The 24591-nt window shown below is 40.4% G+C and overlaps 1 protein-coding gene across 2 annotated transcripts; it reads right to left on the bottom strand.

Moving 5' to 3' along the window:
- Window positions 1-1389: 1389 nt before the first annotated feature.
- Window positions 1390-24591, bottom strand: draxina (dorsal inhibitory axon guidance protein a). Of its 2 annotated transcripts, none has more exons than XM_085274809.1 (7): window positions 24397-24591; window positions 13656-14161; window positions 11645-11862; window positions 5528-5648; window positions 3361-3453; window positions 3021-3110; window positions 1390-2512 (listed from the first exon to the last, which is right to left on the bottom strand). In XM_085274809.1, exons 2-7 carry the CDS (start codon window positions 14134-14136, stop codon window positions 2400-2402), a joined length of 1116 nt encoding a protein of 371 aa, XP_085130935.1. In that variant the 5' UTR covers window positions 14137-14161; window positions 24397-24591; the 3' UTR covers window positions 1390-2399. The 2 variants fall into 2 exon arrangements, with proteins under 2 accessions (XP_085130935.1, XP_085130936.1); XM_085274810.1 differs by having other exon boundaries at window positions 13656-14158.

The following is a 24591-nucleotide window of genomic DNA, read 5'->3' as shown; positions in this document are numbered from 1 at the left end:
CCTTCTTTATGGACTTCATGAACTTTCTTTTTGTTTTCTGCTAGTGTGTTTAAATTATTAATCCTGTCCAGGTGAAGTCCAGCTTTCCTAAAGATAACCTCTTATGTTCAATTAAATAATCTTTGGTAAGATAAAGAATTATTTGTTGAATCAGTGACTGCAAGTTGCCTCATGTCTGAGGCGGCAAAGCAACCCCAAGCCATAACATTTCCAGCACCGTGCCTAAGTTAGAAGAAGCTTCTGCTCCTGATCAGTTATCTTTGAACACATTATTCCAATAGGTCTTGTCTTTCTGTATAAATGGACACTGGCCAATTACAGTTTTGTTCCAATTCTATTTTTAGACTGCAAATGCGTGTCTCTCAGATTGTAGACTGATACTCTTTGATACAGATGGTTGCAAGAGTTATCTGCAGATCCCGTGATTACATTTTCAGGTACTTGGAGGCTTTGATTTCTTTCTCACTTCTTCAAAATGAGATACATTTCCTGTGGCAGGCAGGAAAAATTAACAGTTATTTAAAATCTGCACCATTTATAGAATAATAATTTGTTTCTATCTGGAAATCTTTTTAAATCTCATGGCAGACTCACAAGAATCGAAACCTTTTACTTGTGAAGGCCTCGGAGAGCGCTTTAGATTTGTGACACCGTACACCTGATTAGCAAAGAGAAAAACTTGAACCCTTAAGAATGCTCTTATCATTTTATCTATTTGAAGGTTTAGGAAATGTAGACGTGCTTTTACTTATTTATCTGTCATTTATTTACTGAAATTATGAAAATGAACAAAAAATGTCAGTTTTAAATCATATTTGTTTGAGTACTAGTTTAAAAGAAGATCAAATCTTTTCTTGTCCAAAAATATATTAAAAAAAGTAAAGCACTTTTTTTAAATAATTGTTTTATGTGATATAAAAATTACATTTAGAAATGTTCTCCTTGTGTCTCATCACACAATAGTGTCGATAAAACGACCGTCTAAAGCATAGGTGTCAAACTCTGGCCCGCGGGCCAAGTTTGGCCCGCAGCCTAATTACATTTGGCCCGCGAAGCCATACCAAATTACTATTAGCGCTGGCCTACTGGTATTATACAGTTAATATATATATTGTTTAGTATTAAGCTTTGCTTGTTCCATATTCAGTTTTTCAGCAAAACTTGTTTGAGTCCATAAGAAAAGATTCATTCTTATATCCAGAGATTTTTTTTTTCAATAAATATTAGCGTTAGCCCGCGACTTTGTTCCAGTTTTGAATTTTGGCCCACTGTGTATTTGAGTTTGACACCCCTGGTCTAAAGGATAGAGAGTTTGCTTTTTAGGATTAGTAAAAATGGTTTAGCCAAACAGTGTGTAGACGTGTAGAAACAGCTTAGCATCACACAGTGTGCATCCTAGTAAGTGTTTTAATTGTAAAAATAAAAACAGGCAGAAGAACTGAATATATAAACACGTGTTTGAGTACTGAATAAATAAAACAGACATGTAAAGTGGAAGGTCAGACAAGCATTTTGTTTATCTTACTATCATTAAGCACATTTTTAACAGTGGTGTCAATTAAAAAAGGTGTTGGTAATTCAAACACAATCATATATACAGTACAGGACAGCAGACCAGTTTAGATAATATTTTTAAAAATAACTTTTAGCAGTTGTTTGGAATACCAGCTCAGAGAAGAGGACAGGGAACGAAATCTGACACGCTTCTTCACATAGTCACGGCAAATAGTCAAAGATAAAAAAAAAATTTTTAACATTATTTTTGTTTCCATTTTTATTTAACTTGGTCTAAAAGTCTTGAAGCGGAAAACGCCACTGTTCTGGGACTCCAAAGATCTTAAAGCAATACTAAAAATTATTTTGAACAGGTCAGCGTGATGAAAAGTTACAAAATCTGTTCTTGCCTAAAAATGAAACCACATCAACAGGAACCATGAAGGCAGTAAATATTCAAACCTAATCTGTGTGATAGCTACAAACTTTAGTCACTGATGTGTCACCCAATGAGTGAATCTTTTCAACCAGGCAAATAAAAAGACAAAAAAAACCCTGCAGGTTTTCTTAATGACAAGAATTTGGAGAGGCCGTCTTCCTGCAGGGAATGAACAACACTAAATTAAAACAAGCGTGCTTAAAGTTGGTGATTTGCTGGATTAGGCTGCATAACGTATCCCACAATGCAACATTGAAATGTTATTTCCACTTTGGCCACCTGTTACTTCGCTTTAGCTGACTAGGTGTTGGCATCAGGGTGATTTATATATTGTGGGTTTGATTTGAAAAACCAGCAAGTCATCACCTCTAAGTACTTGGTCAGTTTAGCAGGGTCATGTGGCTTCTTGGTCAGGGGGGGTCATTATTTATGTTCTTCCTCCACCTTGGCCTTCATCACCTCCTCTTTATATGGTAATGAAACCCCCTTGGTCACTGCTGACTGACTCCGGCACCACGCAGCGACCCCTTCTCCTGGTCACGCGTCGCTTCCGGTGAAATTTAGCATAACAACGAAACCCTGAAAGATAACAAGTGACCCATTATCTGAAAAGGTGATTGAATTGGATAAAATATGAGTTTTAAATTACCAGAGGCAGTACTTTAACATTAGTAGAAATGCTCTATTTTAGGATAGAATAAAGAGCTGAATCAGCAACGCTAATGTAGCTGAGAAGGTATAAATTAAATTACTTACATTTAATATTTGTTAGAATTCTGCATCATCATCACATAATCTATGAAATGAACAACTTTAAGCTCAAAACAATGTCATGAAACACAAAAAATCTCAATTTACTGACACTTTGAGATTTACTGTTTACTGCTATGTTAGTCAGCCTCTAATCTTTTAGTCCCTCTGGGGACCCATTACAAGTCAAAGACTTTTAAAATCTTAATTGTAAACAGTAAGACTTGGGGGAAGTGACCCAAATGCACAACTGCACATGAAGAGATGAGCTGATGCTGATGCTAAAGCGCCTAATGATGCTAGTAGTGAGTAAAAAACTAAAGTAATAATCTCTCACCTTCCTCACACATGCAGTCGTCGTAGCATTTGTTGTTGAGACCTCTGTTGTGAGGTTTACACTCATGTTGCCTCAGGTCACAACAGGAACCTTGTTCAAGAAAAACACGTCTTTTATCAATCAAGCATGTTTTATATGTGTGCATAGACATTTAATATACAACACCAACACCACAGTCCTAACAGTGTAAAACACCGTTTTCAATGCTGGTGAATACATGGTCTGTGTGGTGTTTTATCACTTTATAAACAGTCAATAAATGGATTTTAAGATAACTGCCAAGAGCGATAAGGTCACAGTAAGGTCCTGAAAAATAAATATGACTCTTGTTTATACTGACCTGGAAGACAGTCCAGGTGGTGGTCACATGGTTCAATTGCATCAGCATCCACAGTCATATTTCCACTGCTGAGGTTCTTACTCCGCCTTTTGTCTGCAGAACAAGAAATGAAAACAGCTGTTTGAGCATCAAACCACTGATCAGTGTGCAGCGTCATCCAAGCAAACTGTTGGGTTTTTCACGCAGTAACAAAATTCTACTTGGTGTGTGATCTTCTTTCGGCTGCTTCCTTTAGGGGTCACCATCATCATCTGTCTCCATGTGACCCCCATCCCTAGCATCCTTTTAGGTCACACCAACCCCTCTGCGTGTCCTCCTTCACTACATCCAAAAATCTTTTCTGTTGTCTTCCAACTCTGTTTCCAAAGCGCTCAACCTGAGCTGTTACTCTGATGTACGCATATTGAATCCTGTCCATTCTGGTCACTCCCAATGAAAGTCTCAATATCTTCAACCCTGCTACCTCCAGCTCAGCCTCCTTTTTGTCAGTGTCAGCATTTTCAAACCTGTCTTTTAAACATTCCCCTTCAATCTTGCTGCTATCCTCATGTATAAAAAAAGAAATTCTACTTCACATATTTAACATGACACCCGTAAACACTGATGGCAGATTTAAGGCCTCCAGCTGCCCCCCAGCAGTAAGTGCTTTGTTACTTCTTACAAAATAATTATGTGTGTTGAGTTTATATTTCATTTACTTGAGCTTCATACGGTGGCCCCGGGAGGCCAAACAGACTGCAACTTAAGAAAACACCATCAATAAGAAAAACGCTGCAAAAGCACACAAAACACAATGAAAATAGGAAAAAGCAAAACAGAAATAGGAAAAACGAAAATAGAAATAGGAAAAAACACAAGGGAAGTGTTTCTGGGGAGACAATAACCCAAAGGACCAGCTGCAGGAACCCAAAACATGGTAGGCGTGTTTTATCATGATTCATATAATACTGATGACAGATTTTTAGGCAAATAGTTATGCTAACACACTTACCTCTCCTCTTTTCTTTCCTCACAAAACCGATAGATCCTCCACTTCTTTTAAGTGTCTTCCAGCACAATTATTAGCATATTTTGGTTCCTGCAACTGGTCCGTCGGGTTATTGTCTCCCCAGAAACACTTCCCTTGTGCTTTTGGAATTCTGTTTTTTCCTATTTCCGTTGTCATTTTTCCCATTTCCTCTATGTTTTGTGTGCTTTTGCAGCGTTTTTCTTATTGCTGGTGTTTTCTTAAGTTGCAGTCCGTTTGGCCTCTCAGGGCCACCGTAGCTTCAAGTTGTTTAAATTTAAAATATAATTTAAATAAAGTGTTAATAATGCAGTTTGTAGCCATCCTAACATGTCTCTAGTAATGGTAATATTGAGTCAGTCAATCTCTTCATCACAGTGGTGACAGATTACCATGAAATTTGATGCAGATATTAGCGTCACCTAACCTGTCTGTGGCACCATCAGCAAATGCCTTTACTTAAACAGTGAACACGTGTTAAATAGATTGCCGTGAGATTTTCTGACTGTATTCAAGGTCTCTTGTGGATAAATTAAAAACATAGATATCCTGATGTTTCTGTGGAGCCACAAGCAAGTCACGGGAAGTTTATTCATAAAGGGCCTATCAAACACAGTTATTCAAAGTGTTTTACAAGATAAAATTTAAAAAAAAAAACATTTTAAAATTATTGTTTATTGTTTATGACAAAATTAACATAATAAAAATAAGTGGAGTTAAATAGTTTTAAAAAGTCCAGCAGTGTTGATTAATGCTGTTTTTAACTTCTTTTTAAAATAATGAGAGCTAATAACTGGTTTGATTTGACTGCTTTTCTTAGTTATTGTTAAAGTTGCAGGAGCAGCATTCTGACCTAAATGTAGCTGTCTAATAGTCTTTTTTAGGAAGGATGATAAAGACAGCATAGCAGTACCCAAATCTACAACAGATAAAGCTATTGATAAGCGTCTCAACATCTTGCTTTGACACATCTCACTTGAGCTATATTTGTCGAATACAGAAGCTGTTTTAGTTAGTCTTAATATGGTCAGTGAAACTAAGGTCCTCATCCATAATTTCTCTAAGAGTTTTCACAGAATGAGGTCTTTGGTGTCCTGGGTTCTAGGTAGGAACTCATCCATCTGTCTTTGTTTTTAATAACTTTAAAATAACTTTACTAACCTTTCTTCTTGGAAGATGACCAGTTGTCTGCTGGTTTCATGTCCTCATAATCTGTCCAGTCAAAGAGAGCCATGTCCAGCGTTGGCATCACCTCTCCTTGTCCTTTTCCTCGTCCAGACCTCTGAAAATGAAAGTGTACCTTGAAACTACACCTTACCTTTTACCCATATATTATCAAGCATAGACAGTAAATACATTTCTGTCATCTGTGATGAATGCTTAGTTGTTTCAATTAAACCACAGCAGCAATAAATGAGTGTGTTTTGGTTTGCTCACTGTGTTTTGCTAGTAAATGTATTCGGTGTGTTCTTAATGAAACTCATTGGACTTGTGTTGTGACCAGCAGCAGTGATGTTTCATTGATTTATAAAATACCCCCACGGAGACAACAGGGATAGCAGCAGAGCTTTAAAAACCAATCGATTGGTAACAGAGAACATGGCTGGCCACACACCAGCATACAAATACATCATGCAGTACTTGTGTGGTTAATACATAAACAGTTTACAGACTTGCAGTTCATTGAACAAACGCCTTTTCTTTCTAGTCAGTGGGGACAGCCACTGCCTGCAGATCAAATACAGCACAGAGTGGATGGTGAGGTGACATGTTTAAATGAAATCCAGCTGTATTTTTATTTTTATTTTTTAAAGAAATTGCATTGCAGTTATGGAAACGTACAGAATGTAATTTCTTACTTCATTATGTTTTGTTGTTGTCTTATCTATAAAAGCAAATGGAAGTGATTAGCATGCAAGAAAATCTTTGCCTTATGCGTTTATGTCAGGATGGTAGAGTGCAACATGCGATGCACTAAAGGTATGATGGTTGATGATGATGGTTTCTAGGCTAAGTGAGAAAAAAGCCCACCCAAAAGACCCGAACCACTTAAAACTGTTTTTTCCTATGTGTCAAAGAAAATAAATCAAGGTTTGCTGAACCAAATTCTTAGAATCTCCTCGAGTACCTATGCACAATTATGAGTTTAAAATGATCCTTATTTATCTTCGCTCTATTTTAGATGGAGACAGGCCCTTGCATCTGTTCTATCTCTGTTTGAAACAAGCTATTTTAGGCCAACTTTCTTCTAATTGGCTGATCCTCTCAAACAGAAGATTTGAACAGTTGGTAAGCGGGACATATATGCTCAAAGCCAGAGAACACAGAGAAGATATCCTTAATACAGAAGATCCTTTTAAGGATATCTGCTGTATTTGAAGGAAAATGTACTTGACAAAATGTTTGTGAAGGTTCTCAGTCATCCAGGTCATCGTAGTCTAAGGAGCTTGGAAAGAAAAGCGTCTGGACTTCTTTGAGTTGCTTGAAGACGTTTCACCTCTCATCCGAGAAGCTTCTTCAGTTCTAAGGGTCAAATGGTGGAGAGTTCCAGATTTAAAACCAGTGGGAGTTTCCCCCCAAAAAGGGACAAAGGACCTCCTGATGATCATCTACAGTACCTAATCACATGAGCCAAGGTGTGAAAGCAGGTGTGGGTCACAATCAGCCAGGGTTTCGGGTGAGCTCATTGTGAAACCTGGCCCCACCCTATCATGTGATTTCCTGAGGTCAGATGGCCCAGGATGTGAGTGGGCGTTAAGGCGTCTGGGAAGGGTTCTCAAAACTGGATTATAGATGGCAGACAGTTGGTGTCGTAAACCACCACCTCTGTTCAAAGATGGTCGCTCACTTACGTCCACTGTGAGCGACCATCTTTGAACAGAGGGGGTCCTTGGTCCCTCTTTGGGGGGAAACTCCCACTGGGTTTAAATCTGGGACTCTCCACCATTTGACCCTTAGAACTGAAGAAGCAGCTTCCACCTCTCTGGGGACATCCCAGGTCCTCCAAGGTATGGAGGCCTATCTCCCCCCACCACTTCCCCTGCCAGTGGCAGACGCCCTCAGACATCGGTGCGTTGGTGGTTCTTTGTGTCCGAGGATGGGCGTCCAGGTACACACCGGCTCACTCCTTGGTGGCTGCTTATCAGGGCCTGGAGCCTGGGGCTTGCTCGGGCCACTTCGGAGGTGGGGTGCCCCCGGCCTCTCGGCCTGGGGCTCGGTCACTCAGGCACGGCTGGCTGCCGGCGGAGCTCACGGGCACGTCACTGCAACCCCCCCTGGCTTCTGCTCCGCGGCTGCTGAGTGACCCCTCATCTGGGACTCTCGTCAGCTCTTTCTGGGACAGTGGCGCGGCTGCCCCTCTGTTGGTCTTCCTTGGTCTCTTGTGTTCTGGGGGCCTCTGGATGTCTGGAGTTTTGATCTCCTCCATACCTGCTTCATGCCCTGGAGGACGGGGCTGTGGCTCCCCACACCCTCTAGCAGATCATTACATGAAGGAACCTTTTAAAACAAGCACGTTCATGCTCACAGGTGTACACACGGGTGCTCACACACACAAACTACACCCTTTTTGGCTCCTACCTCAAAGCACACTGTGCGCTGTCGATCTTACGTGCTGCACAATAATGTTTAACATTTAGTATTTACAGTTATATTCCCATAGATCATCGTGATGTTGTTTATTCTATTGCTCTCGTTTTCTTCTGCTTGTTTTCTTTTTTCATTCTCAACAGGTGAAATTAAAAAAGTATCTACTGTTATCTATTATTAGCTAGTTTATTGTGATGGTGTTGTTTTTATTATGTTGCTCTTTGGTGATCGTGGTGATCCAGGTGTTTTGTTTGTTTTTCTTTTTTTCTCTTCTCCCCTTTCTCACCATCTCTTCTCCCCTCTATTTTTCTTTCTCTCCCTCTCTTTCTTTCATTCTTTCTCCCTGTCCTATCCCCCAGTCATGTCTGTCCCGTCTTTAAAAAACAAAAATAAAATAAATACATAATTATAATAAAGGTCAATCAAATGGACCAATATGGCAAGGCCATGATGATCCACTTGGTAAAGTAAATCCACTTGGCATCTTTCTTGGCCTTCAGACAACAATTCTGATGGCTAAAGATCCAAACAGGACAGGCAAAACAAAACAAAACAAAAAAAAAAAGAACTGAAGAAGCTTCTCGGATGAGAGGTGAAACGTCTTCAAGCAACTCAAAGAAGTCCAGATGCTTTTCTTTCCAAGCTCCTTAGGCTACTTGACAAAAATAATAATTATAACAGGTCTTTTTAAGGACTTTTTCTAAAAACCTATCATCAAAAAGCCATTGTGTTGTTATATTAGGTGGGAGAAAACAGCTGTTTTAGGATGGATACATTTTTGCCCCTCTAGCTGCTCTTGCCTTTTCTTTATTTGTGAATCTTTAATAGTTTTTTCCTGTTCTGCCTATTTATACGGCTCAAAGAATGGCTAAAAAAAAATCTAGTAAAGCACATGTGGTACTGTTTATGTACATGGCACATAAACATAGCACTCTGAGGCTCCTAATAGGATATTCAAAATTCATGTCAGTAGCTGAATACCTTGTGACTGATCCAAATTTATATAAAAGTGCCATAAATTTAGGTGTCGTACTTTAATAAAATATTGTTGTGGAGATCGGCGTTTGATGGTCTAGTCATAAAGAAAAATTTCTTGATGAATTGCTAAGACATCCCTAACTTGAATAAAAGCCATAAGAACACGGTTACTGCCACTTTCCTCAGAGAGGTGAAACAAAATAGAAATGTAACACAGTAGGACTTTGTGATATCTCACGGGGAATACATGATCAATTAAAAAAAAAAAAGCTCCTCTTGGAAACAGATCCAAATTGTGTCCTTTTACCCTCAGGAAATGTGCCTGTGAAAATAACAATCAGTTTAATTGCAGGGGGCTACCTGCTTGTCCTCTACTGCTCATTAAACCATCAGCATAAAATCGAACATTAATTAAGAAGCCTCTCAGCATCTTTGTACAACTGGATCTGGGTTCAGGAGAGGCTAACAGCTTTTTCTGCTTTGGCCCAATAATATTTGACTGCTGTCAGAGTACAGTATGCTCCTGTACTCTCTGGGGTCTCAGAAGAGTCATAGTTTCTTTTTCCTTTGCATTTCCTGAGCGTTGTCCTTTTCCTTGTTTGCTTTGCTTCCCCATTCTTGCCTTGTGTGTGCATTGTCTCCTCACTGACATCCTATTTTATTTTGAAAGATCTTTATCTGTGTCATGTGTTTTTTACTCCCTGTCTTTGTTGTTTTTCTACCTCTTCTGATTGCCTATCCTGTCTTAATTGATTTCACCTGTCGTTTTTAAACATAGTTGTCTGTTCCTTTATAATCTCTTTGTGTCTCTTTGTGTCTTCTGTGTATTGTAAATGTCTTTATTTTACCCACTTTTGTTTTTTCCCTCCTTTAATTTGAAGCGGATTTAGAAGCAAAGCAAAGACACTAAAAGTTTCATCCTGGGTTTTTAGTGTTACAAGGGTGATTCGTTTCTTAAAGCTTAACCGCTCCAGAGCAAATTACATTTGAGATGAGAGATCAAAACAACAGACTATTCAGTCTCCTGGAAAATAGCCTGACCATTCCTGGAAATATTTTGTTTGTGTTTTTGCCACTCAAAAGTTTTATCACATTTTGCTACTTCATCCCATCTGTGTCCCGGTAGCTTGCACCAACATCCTCATTCTTAATGTCACTTGTTTTAATGAGCCAACTGCCAGTTGTTTATTTGATGACCTAAAAAGGACGAGTGACCTTTTGCAAATAAGAATCAGAGAATCAATGGGTTAGCGTGAGATTATTATAGGGCAGCAAAACGTCAGGGATCTCATTCATAAGAATGACTTTAAGTTGAAAACCATGAGGAAATTATTTCTAATCAGGCTCTAGATTTGATGTAAAAATAAATTTTTTGTTGGTTATAAGGTCCAGGATACATCTGAGGCCAAAGCTGGGATGAATTTTCCAGCTCTGTCTGTCTGCTTCTACCTTATTCAATGCAGTGACCACACACTTCAGCACTACAGTCGTTTGGTTAGCAGTCACAGTGCTTAGTCCATTAAATACTAGAGAATGCTTGACTATATTCTCCGCTATTATCACCATAATCTCATCCAAAAAGTTTTCCTCTGTCTTTGACTCCATTTGTGACCAAGCAATGTGCTGGCATTTTTAAAGGAGCAATCCTAAGGCAAGGTTTCATGAATCAAACATGAGCATGCCATCAGAAGTGATTAGGAGATCTGAGACACATGATAATTCATCGCCAGGGTCCTCACTAAAAACCATTGTTTGTTTTAAACTTACAGGTGTTAAGATGTGCTGTTAAAAATTACTGTGTAAAAACAAAAAACTCTGCTGAGGTCAGTGTCCGTTGTGCAGTTTTAAAGAAAGGGATACTCAAAATTGGATGGGTCTCACTTTGCCTGTGCACCACCAAATTTAATGGAAATGACTCGGATAATTTTGGATTATTTTGCCTGCAGAGAAGCGGGGACGGTGAGTGCTAAAGAACCATTTAAAAAGAAACACAAAATGTCTTCAATTTTCTACAAACTGCAGTTCAACAGTTCCTAACTGTCGTATTTTCATCCAGAAAATCAACCGGAAATTTCCCTGAAACATATTACAGGCTGTTGGGTTTTAACGGCAGTTTTGGCAAATCCAAAAACTTTCCTGATGTAGAGACTCTCTGTTCCCACATTTCATTTGTAACAGACCCGAGGAGTCTCAGGAAACCATATATTATTATTTTCCATTATAAATGTTGTTTAAGCATCATTCCGGGTGGCTGTGACGGGGGGTGAGTGATACCTCATAACCCCTGCTGATTTTTTCATGACACATGCACAGCCAGACACAAAAAAAAAGACTCTCTGCGCCCATAGATTTTGTCCTGAGGTGGTCTTTAATAAAGAATAGGAAGGTAGTTACAGAAAAATGTGCTGCTGGACTCTGAACTCCATGATTTTGGGTTCCAGAGGTGCCGTTTTGTTATACAGAACAGGCCATATCTATCATACAAACTGTGACCAACAACCAGCCAGTTTGGCCTGCTGGAGGACGTTTTTCACAAGCAGCACCTTTGGGTTCACACTGTAGAGAGTGCCATTTCTATGATGAGCTATGAGGCTTGTGGCAGCATAACGGCTGTAATGGGGCCCATTTTCACTCTATTTCCACCACACATTGAAATCACACTGAGGCACAACACACCCAGCCTTTAATAACCACTCCAGTTTCGTTGGTTACCTGGGGTTTGGTTGAGGCCGGGGACAGCGTTGGGGGATGCTCGTTCATCACCGTGGTAACCGTAGAAGAGCCAGAGCCAAAGACGCCAATGATGGGGGAAGGGGGTTCATTGGGTGGGGTCATGCTGAGGGAGGGGGAGGTGGCAGAAGCAGAGGAGGAGAGAGGATCCTCAAATAGATCTCTGTCCTTCAATGCAGAGCTCAGCTCTGGAGAAAACCCTGAACAGAGAGAGATACATTTATTTTTTTTGTGTCAGCAAATCACATCAGCAGATTATTAGAGAAAGTTTAATCTAAAATACTAATATATAAAATAATAATAACAATACAAATATACTAATAAACTAATATTGAACTGCAGTTAAGATGAGATAGTTTTGTCACTATGGCATTTCAAACTGAAGGGGTTTAGATGTTTTTAACCTTTAATTTTTATTGCTATTGTTGCTGTTTTTCTGTTTACTATGACTAATTCTTCAAATTTTCCATAAACTATGGTTTATTCTGCAGCACGAGTCCAATAAAAAGCTTCTCAGTGTAATCTGTGCACCACGATAATGTTCCTGTTGTTGCAGTTTGGAACTCTGCAAACACCAGACCAAAAACTTGAGTTCACCTCCACAATCATTCATAATATAAATTCAGAGTCATTAGTGGTAAATCAGAATGTATTTCAAGCTGTCATGCAGTCCCTGAACTTCTTAAATTTCCTTTTAAAACCTGAAAGTACTGTATTTTGTCACATTATGTCATATTTACAGAACCTTTCAAATGTAACTGTTATTAATTTAGGTTCAAAGCCAAACAGGTTTGTCTGTGTCAGAACTGCTGAAACTGTCCACTCGATCAAATTGACAGTGTTATGACATATAACAGTGGTTTCTAAGGTAACAGCAATTGTTCTATTGAGCACCATGGGAAGAATGACAATGTGCAGAAAGACCTTTTTTTTTTTAGCTGTGCCCCTGAGGCGTGGCTACTTGCTTATAAATAGAGTGGGATGCTTAACTGTTTTTGCTTTGCTTTCCTCTACTCCTGAAATCTTTTTGGCAATATCAGTGTCAATATAATGACCATAGATTTAGGCAAGGATGTTGCTCTTAATTCATGTTTTAAATTCTGACATCTGATCATTTAAGATCGAGATGGAGTGTAGAAAGTTGTCATGTAGATATTTGATCTCTCGTCTTGACAGAAGACATTTAAGAATTCATTTAAATTGGTTTCCTGGCATGAACCTGGCTTTTAAATGTAGGCAATACTCTATCCAATAGAGTTTTGGTTTGTATTTGGGATCACTGTCATGCTGGAACGCTGCTATATCCCAGCAGGACAATGATCTGAGGTGAAGTTGAGGAATTTGGAGGTAGTCCTACTTCATTATTTCATCTACTTTGTACAGTGCCACTGGTACTTTTCTCTTGTGACACCACTTCTAGGCAAAGTGGTGTCACATGTGAATAACTTGTACTTATGTACAACTATTTGATGCTTATTTGATGATCTGCAGTTGTTTAGAAATGGCTCCATAGACCTCTGATGCTTGTGTAAATCTACAATTCTCCTTCCTTTGAATTTTCCCATTGTTCTGCATATTGGTCTGAGTGCTTTTAAACAAATCCTTTTTGTCCTTGCAAATAGAAACTATCTGATGTAGTCAATTATAATAACAAGAAGATAATAAATCTTGGCCTTGTCAAATTAAAAGACATTGCAGAACCTTCAGCACCAAAAGATTTGAGTGAGTAAATGGATATATTTCAGACTGTCTGCATACTTTTGACCTGGTACAGATCAAAGAAAATACAAAATAGACTAAAATTTGTACACCAATCCTTGTTTTTTTTTAAATAATTAAAGATGTTTGCTGTACATTCATTCAAACATGGAAAAAAGAAAGGTCAAAAACAGCTCAAGTAAATCATGAAAAACCCCAAATTACCATGACTAATGATTTATGCCCATGCAAACTTTTGAGCGCAAATGTATGTCTGGGTTTGTGAAGCACTAACCTTTTCTGTGACGCCCCTTTTCACGCCGGCTCCCTTGTCTCCTGTGCTCAGAATGGTGCCCATGTCCATTTCCATGCCCATGCCCTCTCTCCTTGCGTGTTCCTACAAGGTGGTTCTCCTGGACCTGGGATGGACTCTTCACACTCATTCGAGCTCTGTCTTTGTCCCTGCCTGGACCCATCTCCAGTCTCACTGGGCTGAGACCTTCTAGGCCTGTCCCATCATCCTCAGGTCTGGCCAAGGGTTGCAGGGGCCTGTGAGAGAGCAGCCCAGCTCCAGCCTTGGCACCCCGGCCACCGTGCCCTCTGCGGTTCCTGCTATATCCGCGGCCCTGTAGAACTTGCGAGCGGTACTGTAGGGCATTGCTGCCACCTGCTGAGGTCTGCGCCTGCCTCCTCTTGCCATGAGGAGCCCCATGCTCAGCGCTGTATGACAGTGCCAGGGTGGCAAACAGCAGCAACATACTCCAGGAGAGAGCCATTGTCTGTCCAGCACAACACCACCTACTGGGAGGAGAAAATATTTCTCAGTGCTGCACATAATTTATTCTGCGGTGTCTGCAGATTTGATCAGATTTTCCACAGAAGCTATGTTGAGGATTTGTACATCTTAAAAAATAATTCGTTTTGAGTATCAAATACTAGTTGCCTATCTTTCAGCACTCTATTTTATTATATCATTTGTATAATCTGCATATTCTGCATTTATCCAGAATAAAAAGTTACAAAAGAAATATACAAACGTTAATGTACACACATTAAAGATTATTCCCAGTTATTTTAATGATCCACAGGTTTTCCATAGCATCATTATAAAGTTGATATTGCAAGTTCCCTTTCCAATAAATTGTGACCTCTTCATTCTCCTACGACAGTTCCTGAACAATTATTATTTCCTTCAGTGACATATCCTTCTGGAAAAATATCAGACACACAATTAGTGCAATTTCCTTCCAAAGGGGGCATCCCTCATTCAGCCCCGACTATCAGCCTTTTTGTGCAGAAGCAAAAGTTGGGAGACCACAGGTCCTTGAGTGTTGTGATGCGTACTCTGCTGTATTCATCATCCCACAAATTCCGACTACTTCACAGCCAGCCTCTCGAGCACACACCTTTATTCTGGTGAATTTGAAGAGACAATGGTGAGACGCTTGTTCATTTAAAAAAATGATTTTCCAACCTTCATTCAAGGACCTCTATGCCTTACTCATTATGAGATACTGCAGTGTGCACATGCTTCATCACGGTCTCAAGAGCTCTCCAACCGTACCTTTTATTGCAAAGGTCAACATATGTGTGAGGTGTGACTGAACTAAAATATGAGGTTCTGTATATCTACAATGGCACTTCATCCAAATGTGAATGAAATGGTGCTTAATAAAAAAGTAAAAATAGTTTTTCTTTTCCCATCTTGATATCCCAGCATGCACTGCAATGAAGCTCAGATTCAATTGTAATCCAACAGAGTACTATGTGCTTATATTAGAACCAATTTCTACAGTCATTGGTAAGAACACAAATGTCCAACACAGTGAGACTGGACACTAAGCAGCCTTTACACTCCCAGCTCAAAAGGCCTGTGTGGTATTTGATTGTTGCAGTTTGTGCTAGTGTGATAATAGCACTGGTGTACTGACATCATGTATCCTGCCTCCTGCATGCTCTAACTAGTCGTCCTGCTAACTATCCTGCCCTGTGCTAGATGTGAGAAATTGTTTCTATTTTACTAGCAATTAATTAGATTATGAAAAAAAATAATGGGAAAAATAAAGTAATTTCATAAAATAAATAACTGTCATAATGACGAAATTAATCTATTAAAACATGTTGACCTCTCAATACTACAGAAATGATTCACTATAAAACTTGATGTGTTCTAGCCATCATTAAACTTTAAAGATGCTTACACTGATCTGCACCTTATGTTAGAAAATGTTTGTTTATTTCTTTAATCATAACACAATTTGCCCTGTAATTAAAAAAAATCCAAAACTTAATGGCAAATCATATACATGGGATGTTTTGTTTTCTCCTCCACTTAAATAGGCTAGCACAATCCATTGTGACAGACATACACAGTGCTATTATGGCGCTGTGGCAGGTAACTCCTTTGTGTTAAAAGACAAATGGCAGTGCAGGGCATACAGAAAATCAATGAGGGAAAGTATTGAGCCATCAGTGATGGTGGGCACATGTGCTGTGTGTGTCTCCAAGGTGGAGTTGGGGGGGTTGATAAGCTCTCAGTTCTTTTATCACAGCGACGCGCACACACCAAGCTAAAAAAAGCACACCCTTGGTTTTAAAGTCAGTTATTTACAGTGGGGCAAAAAAGTATTTAGTCAGCCACCGATTGTGCAAGTTCCCCCACTTAAAATGATGACAGAGGTCAGTAATTTGCACCAGAGGTACACTTCAACTGTGAGAGACAGAATGTGAAAAAAAAAAATCCATGAATCCACATGGTAGGATTTGTAAAGAATTTATTCGTAAATCAGGGTGGAAAATAAGTATTTGGTCAATAACAAAAATACAACTCAATACTTTGTAACATAACCTTTGTTGGCAATAACAGAGGTCAAACGTTTACTATAGGTCTTTACCAGGTTTGCACACACAGTAGCTGGTATTTTGGCCCATTCCTCCATGCAGATCTTCTCGAGAGCAGTGATGTTTTGGGGCTGTCGCCGAGCAACACGGACTTTCAACTCCCGCCACAGATTTTCTATGGGGTTGAGGTCTGGAGACTGGCTAGGCCACTCCAGGACTTTGTTGCCCGGGCGGTGTGTTTTGGATCATTGTCATGTTGGAAGACCCAGCCTTGTTTCATCTTCAAAGTTCTCACTGATGGAAGGAGGTTTTGGCTCAAAATCTCACGATACATGGCCCCATTCATTCTGTCCTTAACACGGATCAGTCGTCCTGTCCCCTTGGCAGAAAAACAGCCCCATAGCATGATGTTTCCACCCCAATGCTTCACAGTAGGTATGGTGTTCTTGGGATGCAACTCAGTATTCTTCTTCCTCCAAACACGACGAGTTGAGTTTATACCAAAAAGTTCTACTTTGGTTTCATCTGACCACATGACATTCTCCCAATCCTCTGCTGTATCATCCATGTGCTCTCTGGCAAACTTCAGACGGGCCTGGACATGCACTGGCTTCAGCAGCGGAACACGTCTGGCACTGCGGGATTTGATTCCCTGCCGTTGTAGTGTGTTACTGATGGTGACCTTTGTTACTTTGGTCCCAGCTCTCTGCAGGTCATTCACCAGGTCCCCCCGTGTGGTTCTGGGATCTTTGCTCACCGTTCTCATGATCATTTTGACCCCACGGGATGAGATCTTGCGTGGAGCCCCAGATGGAGGGAGATTATCAGTGGTCTTGTATGTCTTCCATTTTCTGATGATTGCTCCCACAGTTGATTTTTTCACACCAAGCTGCTTGCCTATTGTAGATTCACTCTTCCCAGTCTGGTGCAGGTCTACAATACTTTTCCTGGTGTCCTTCGAAAGCTCTTTGGTCTTGGCCATGGCGGAGTTTGGAGTCTGACTGTTTGAGGCTGTGGACAGGTGTCTTTTATACAGATGATGAGTTCAAACAGGTGCCATTCATACAGGTAACGAGTGGGGGACAGAAAAGCTTCTTACAGAAGACGTTACAGGTCTGTGAGAGCCAGAGATTTTCCTTGTTTGAGGTGACCAAATACTTATTTTCCACCCTGATTTACGAATAAATTCTTTACAAATCCTACCATGTGGATTCATGGATTTTTTTTTCACATTCTGTCTCTCACAGTTGAAGTGTACCTCTGGTGCAAATTACTGACCTCTGTCATCATTTTAAGTGGGGGAACTTGCACAATCGGTGGCTGACTAAATACTTTTTTGCCCCACTGTAGGTGTTTCTAAAAACAGCACACAGGTGCCAGGGTGTGTGGGTGAGCGGGCTGCAGAGGATTCTGGTGATGTCAGGAGGTGTTTGCACTACGAGTGCCGGCATTGCTCCGAGGGATTTAAAGGCAAACGTTGTCCGTTTGCCTCCGGGAGTTCGACCAGTTGTGCAGCAAACAAACAAGAGTGTGGGGCTGGCCACTGAGACGAGACCTTTATCGTCAAACAGGTCCGCAGAGTGTCGAAGGGGAGGGTAATCAGCTGTGTCGCTCACATATATATAGTGTTTAGCTGGGATTACACTCTGTCTGTTTGACACATGAATTGATGCGGGTATCGAGTGGCTCGGATCTTATCTGGTCAAAGGGGTGATTTAGAAGGGAAACAAACAAAACATTTAAAGTTAACTGTGGTGCAGGGCAGTGAAACAAGGGGATTGATTAAGGGATTACATCTCCAAAGTCTTCTGTACACATTTATCACAGTAATGGCTTGACATCTGGGGAAATGTGCCTTCTTGCCGCCTAAGCGATGCCCCAGCTTATGTTACTCCTGTGATACATGCCTGTCTGTTAGCTAAACAGCTTTGGCAACTCAGACCCTTTTCAGAACTCCCCATTTGACCTCATCACACCTACTAATGCTCTAATTGCTCAGTTGTGTGGGCAATTAGTGGATTGAGAAAGCTGACTGTTACTGTTATCTCTAACTCTTACTTTAGTTGCTTACACAATTATTTCTGTCACTGTTTGCTTATACAGTCAAGTGACTATAGCAATAATGGTATGTTGTGCTGATGATCTGTTTTCGGTTTGTTGTAATCTGGATATTTTTCTGCTTTCTTTTTCTTTTAGAGGCTTTTATTGTGTATATGTTTTACATTCCAGGTTTAGTCATGTAGCTTTAGACCACACCTGATATCTATGTAAGAGTTTTGTCTGGTAACTATGGCCGAAAATGACTTTTAGTTATAAAAATTCATACACAACATATGTTGCTAAATAAAGCATCCATCCATCCATTTCTTACCTAGTTGTACAATTCATTATCTGGAGGGACTGAAGCCTATCTGTGATGAGGAAAGAAGCAGGGTACACTCTGTACCAGGTCACCAGTCCATCAGAGGGCTCTAAATAAACTAAAGAAATAAAGTCCATACATTTATCCATTCTCTTTGCTTATCCTTATCAAGGTTGCGAGGAGGGCTGGAGCCTGTCCCAGCTACCATAGGGTGAGATGCAGCGTACACCCTTCACCTGGACCAGGGCACCAGCCCATCAGAGTGCCCTAAAAAACTAAAGAAATAAAAATCATGTATGCGCGATCATCTTTTTAATGCATTCTAGTACCTAATTCACAGCTTCTTGTTTGAATAAACTTGTAGTCAAAAGTAGGTCAAAAGTATGCAGACAGTCTGAAATATATCCATTTACTCACTCAAATCTTTTGGTGCTGAATTGGTGATGCTGCTGTGATGGTGCTCTTCAAAAAAAATTTTTTCCCAGTATAAAAAAGTAACATTGTTACATCTCCACAGAAAAAGAAGGCACCCATTCCAAAGTAAGGTCTTCATAGATGTGCTATGTGAAAGAGAAAGTAGGCGGTGAAGGAGGAAGGCCACGTATCTCGGCATAGTAGCTCCCTGTTTTCCTCTCTCATACTTTCAAGTGCTGCTAACAGGTGGCCCTTTGAGGAGACACAGGATGGGAATGATAATGGAGCACTCCGGGTGGCATTCCACATTTTAAGCATAGTCTCTTGTGTGTGATAAACAACCTCCATGAACAACACAGCCTCTTGCCAGAGCTTGTATTATACAAGCCTGTGTGTTGAAGGTAGGGCACAGCAGGGCCTCTGCTACTGAGGCGATGACGGGCCAAACGAGTGGCCCGACAACTTTAATTCCACACTGAGGTAATCTGCAACTTGAATGGCAACATTTAAACAAGCAAATTATAGCTGGGCGGTAGCTTTCATGGCTTCTGTGAGATAGCTATTGGTTGAAAGAATAAAAGACTCCGAAAACCCATTTAATGACACTTTTAATAGCACTGAGGGGGTTCAAGGATTTCTGCCGATGTTGGGAGAGTTTTGCTTATTTCTTTCACATTTTCTGCTTCTTTTTTTTTTTTAAACATCAACTTTGACTGGTCTTATCTTCTTTTTCTCACAAAATAACCTCATTGTGCTTTCTATTTTATTTTGAATGCTTTAAATCCTGTATTTTTACATTCATGTCAGCAACCCTGCAGGGTTTGGCTCTGACTTTGTGCATTGCTGCATTTTTGGTGGAAAGTTGTCAGAGATTTACAGTTAACAAACAGTCAGGTGAATAAACAACAATGAGACACTTGTGTAGGTTAACGTGCTGCACGGGTGAGAAGCTCAGAGCAAATCACACCGAACTGCAGTATTCGTTTATTTTTATAGATTACATCGTCAATATGCAAATATAATCACATTTCCTGTCTCCTGTCTGCATGCAAGCTGTGTGTGTGTGTGTGTGTGTTTGTGTGTGTGTGTGTGTGTGTGTGTGTGTGTGTGTGTGTGTGTGTGTGTGTGTGTGTGTGTGTGTCACAGAGTATGTGTGTTGCAGGTCAATTTCTAAGAATAATATAATGCAAGTCAACCTCTGCGGATATGTATTTCTGTGCTGGTCTCTTGTCAGTGTCACAGGGTCAGCTTCCTGTTTATACAGAAAACTGTCTGGTGAAATATGTATAACATAACTTTTGAAGCATAAGCAAATAAAACAATAAAAACTCCCTAACAAAAGTCAACAGTGTTTTTAACAGTATATTAGGAATTTGGAACCCATTATAATTGCAGATATTAAAAAGTTGTTTTTACCACAACTAAATTTAGGTCTTCTCATAGACAGAAATGTTTGATTTTAGGAAAGGGCTTTAATAACTAACAAATGCAAAGTGTGTGAGTGACTGTCTTACACACTGTCAAATAACATGAAGTTGTGTCTTTTTTTTTTCCAGACTTAGAAAGAAGAAAAAAAACTTAAGGAACTGAAAAACCAATTTGAATTTTTATTATTTGCTCCTAATGTCAACAACAACAAAAATCTATCACCAGCAATCTGGTGCTCATATTTGGCTGTTTATGTGTAACTATATTTATAATGTGAAGTGGAGAGGATTCACATCATGCCATGGGAAATTTAAAGTCCAGAAGTAATAACAACCAAGTACACAAAAACAGATTTTTAATAGGAACGCATCTTGGATAATACTTTGAACCTCAACTCTCAAAGGTGTAAAGATTTATTGGTGTCTGAGCTCATCAGTGTACAGAGGGAAGCTGTGTATAGTAATATAAAATCCAATAAAATGTTTTACAAAATCCACATTTTTTGGAAGCAGGTAGGAGAAAAGCAGGTGATCTCTAACAGTGTGTAGAAAACACAATATATATTGTAGCAGTTTTTATAAGCCTGGCGTACAGTGTGGTGCCACCTGGGACACATGAATCAGAGCGGAGTAAGTATGAAATGATAGGTAATCTCACAAGAAATTGCAAAGGGGGCACTATTAGAGGGCTGGATGATTAAGCTCTGATGAGATCAGGGGCGTCTATCTGGGCTTTGATCAATTGGTCAGTCCCTTAAGCAGGACACACTCATATAAGAATAGACTTAACAGAGATTGAACCCAGATATTGGGAAAATGAGAGAGGAAAAGCAGTGAGGCGGAACAGGAGGCCACCCTGGTATTAAACTGCTGTACGTGTGCATCTTTTAGCTTCACCTGCTGTGACACCAAACCTCCAGGAGCCATCTGCTCCTCTTGTTTTATCCCTCATAGCAACCAGCAGGGCCATAAGGATAAAGGAAACAAAGGATCCAGGAACAGACTGTTGTCAGACAGAGGCCACCTTCGATACTTTTTTTCTTTGTTTCCAGGCCGCATACAGCGATCTGAAGTTTAACTCAGGAATACACTCCTGTTGATTAATGTCAGAATTACTCAGTAGATCTTATCCACTGGAGCAGAAAGTTATCAACCAGCTAATAATCAGGCTTGTGAGCATATGCTCAATTTGCAAATTTATTACAGGCTGTCAAAAAGAGACCAGGGGTCGCTTCGGGAGTGTGTGGCTGCACAGGAAAAAAGGAAAGCCACCTATCTCTTTTCAGCTGCTTGGTTCACTGAGCAGCAGCTCGAGTTTATGCTTGAACCAGAAAGAAAACCAGGAGAAGAAGAAAAAAAATGCACATTTAAACAAAGAAATATAGATGCGTAATCTGCTGTGTCACAAATATAACTCAGTTTTGCTCCATTCCATTTTAATAATGCTGAATATTTGATGTATTGTACTTGTCTCCTTATCGTCTGTAAAATAGTTCTAGTTTATGCTACCAAATTATCATAAATATCATCTCAATAACAAGCACCTAAATTACAGCTCCAGTAAATGCCTGTGCATAATAAACATGTCTGCCAACTGCAGTTAACGCCATAAAACTTCATTTCCTCAAGGGCCAATACCACTGACTTCAGCAATATAAAATGCTTTGTCTCCCCCAATCCTCCACAAACAATATCAATGGGATTCACACATAGACTGGGAGGATTTTGCAGCTTTTAGGTGTTTATTGGATGGCGGAGGCCCCTGGAAGCAACATAGGGTGATAAAAAAAGAAAACAAGAGCCATAAGGAAGGTCCATCTGTCACCAAGTGAGCCGGAGCAGGGAGCAGGGAGAGACAAAATGATTCGGTGGTAATTTGGTCGCAGGTACAACAGATGTGGAACGAGGCCAGAACATTGTCACTGATGCAAAGTAACATCAGCAACAGGGATGGGGCCCTTATCGCCCGTCTGAATGCACACATACACACACTTTCTCTCTTTTACAATCATCGTATGCACACAAATACACACTCACAGCGGGGAAACCTCCTCCAGACACCCACATAGAGGCATGTTCCAAAAATGCTGTGAGACACAAACAGCACCAGAAGCACAGCAGGAGGCATCCCACAGAGAGGAAAGAGAATGAGAGAGACAAAGGAGGTGGGGGGACTGAGTGAAAAGGAGAAAATAAGATGTAATTCTAAGAGAGAGGAGAGCGGGAAAGAAAGGAGTGAGGCAGGAAGAGAGAGGGAGGGAGAGGAGAGAGACTGAAATCAAAGCGGGAGTGTGAGAGAGAGATGGAAAGAGAGGGAGGATTTATCCTGTCTTAATTAGAACAAAGTGTCGTGGCATCTCGTATTTTGTGGCAGATAAGGGCACCAGCTGAGTCCCCTCTTACACACAACAAACAACAAAGAGCTGGCTTCAGCAGCTGACAACAATACTTGCCCCTTTCTAACCCATGAAATGTGGACACCTGGGTCTGTCTCTGGACATTCTGCATGGGAACAGTTTGACCGGTCAGCGAGGTGGGAGGGGGGGAGGCACTCCTGTTTAGAGATGATCAAGTGAAGCATGCAAACGTATTATATGAACGCAAAGTTTCCCTTCTCCCCGCTCGCTCCGTGGAAGCGAGCGGCGCTGACTGCCTGCCAATGTTGAAAGCATCTTGATCAAACAGATGCAGCCATGCTTGGCAGTGGCGATCAAGGCGAGATTCACACCACGGTGGAGGAGACTGGATGGGAGTTTAGCAATGTAGCTTTTTTGGCTGAAAATCAATAAAAGATTAAAGAAATGAGGAGATTTGATTGTGCAGTGAGTGAAAGAGCAAAATGAAAACAAACAGTGATTCTTTTGAGGTAATTTCAATCGGTCTTTGATACCAGTAGACTAGATGCTAGTTCGGTTTATCACAGTGTGTGCGGCTTCTGCCAGGCACAACATTAACGACAAACCACTATCTTCCAAGTCTTTGAAACGAATCTAGAAAAAGACACAAAATTAATTTCCACTTGAACATCAAATGTTGTAAATGTGTCCTTGAGTTATCTTTTCATTTCCAACTCACTTAAGATCGAATCATTTTTATTTGGGCCCGAGGTCCACTCACGGTGGGGTTCCTCCACACTCCCTCTGATCATGTCTAATGCGCCCCTGCTTGATTGACTTGCTATTAATTAGCATTAACTCCTTCAAGTGAGTCTGCAAAAATTGCTCCTTTCACTTTTAATTGCAAGGTGACACACAGAGTCCTCCCCCCATTTCTCTCTCACTCACTCTCTCTAACAAACACGCGAGCACACACGCGCACGCACCATTACACACAGCGTCTTTGGTGTGCAGTGAGCAACAATGAGCTGTCAGGAAGAGATAATCGCTCCGATCATTTATAACTATCCACACCATTCATCCATTAAGTTCCTTTGTAATGCTGATCTGATTTAAAAGCATGACAGCAGGACACACAAAAGTTAAATTAATTGTCGAGTCAAATCTGTTTTTCCGCCATCAAGCCATATCTAATCCGATGTTTGCAAACACTCACTCGTTGCACACAACCGTTAAGAACGACGCTCTGCCTGCCAGTCAAACCGCGTTTTTTTTTTTTAAATCAGTGAATCTGAAAGGAAAACCTCGGCATTAATTAAGTTATTAAAATGGTCTGTGTGACAATATTAAGGACTAGACGGACAGAAGCAATCCTCTTTAAAACATTTGCAATAAAAGGATTCAGAAATAAAGATGCAAGTCCATGATGGCATCAGAACTGGGAATTGGACTCAGTCTGCTGTTTGAGTATGAATATCTATTTAAAAAGGGCAGAGCGAATAAAATAGCAGGAATTTACAAACGTCACAGAAACACCTGAAACAATGTTTGGAAACCAAAGAAACGATATTAGCCGCAATAGTAAGCAATCTAAGCACTTGCTCTGGCAATGATGTAATTCGTTTTTCCAGGATTATAACAGAGATGATTCCTTACTTTCTGTTTGTTTCTCCTTGTTTTCCTCTGGTGTTATTTAAGCCTCAAACAGCAGTTCGCTCATATGGCTGCAGGTTGACAGCAGGACAGGACCGAAGCGCAGCGCAGCAGCAGCTCTGTAGTCCGCTCTCCGGGATGTGCCGAGTATCCGGACTGTCTCTTGCTTCTTTATAATGAGGAGAGTCAACCACTCCG

The sequence above is a fragment of the Mchenga conophoros genome, linkage group LG5 (assembly GCF_057382185.1).
Source record: "Mchenga conophoros isolate Kocher_MC1m ecotype Shallow Benthic linkage group LG5, M_conophoros_male_GT1.1, whole genome shotgun sequence".
Classification (NCBI taxonomy): Eukaryota; Metazoa; Chordata; class Actinopteri; order Cichliformes; family Cichlidae; genus Mchenga; species Mchenga conophoros.
This window is presented reverse-complemented; position numbering and strand designations above follow the sequence as displayed.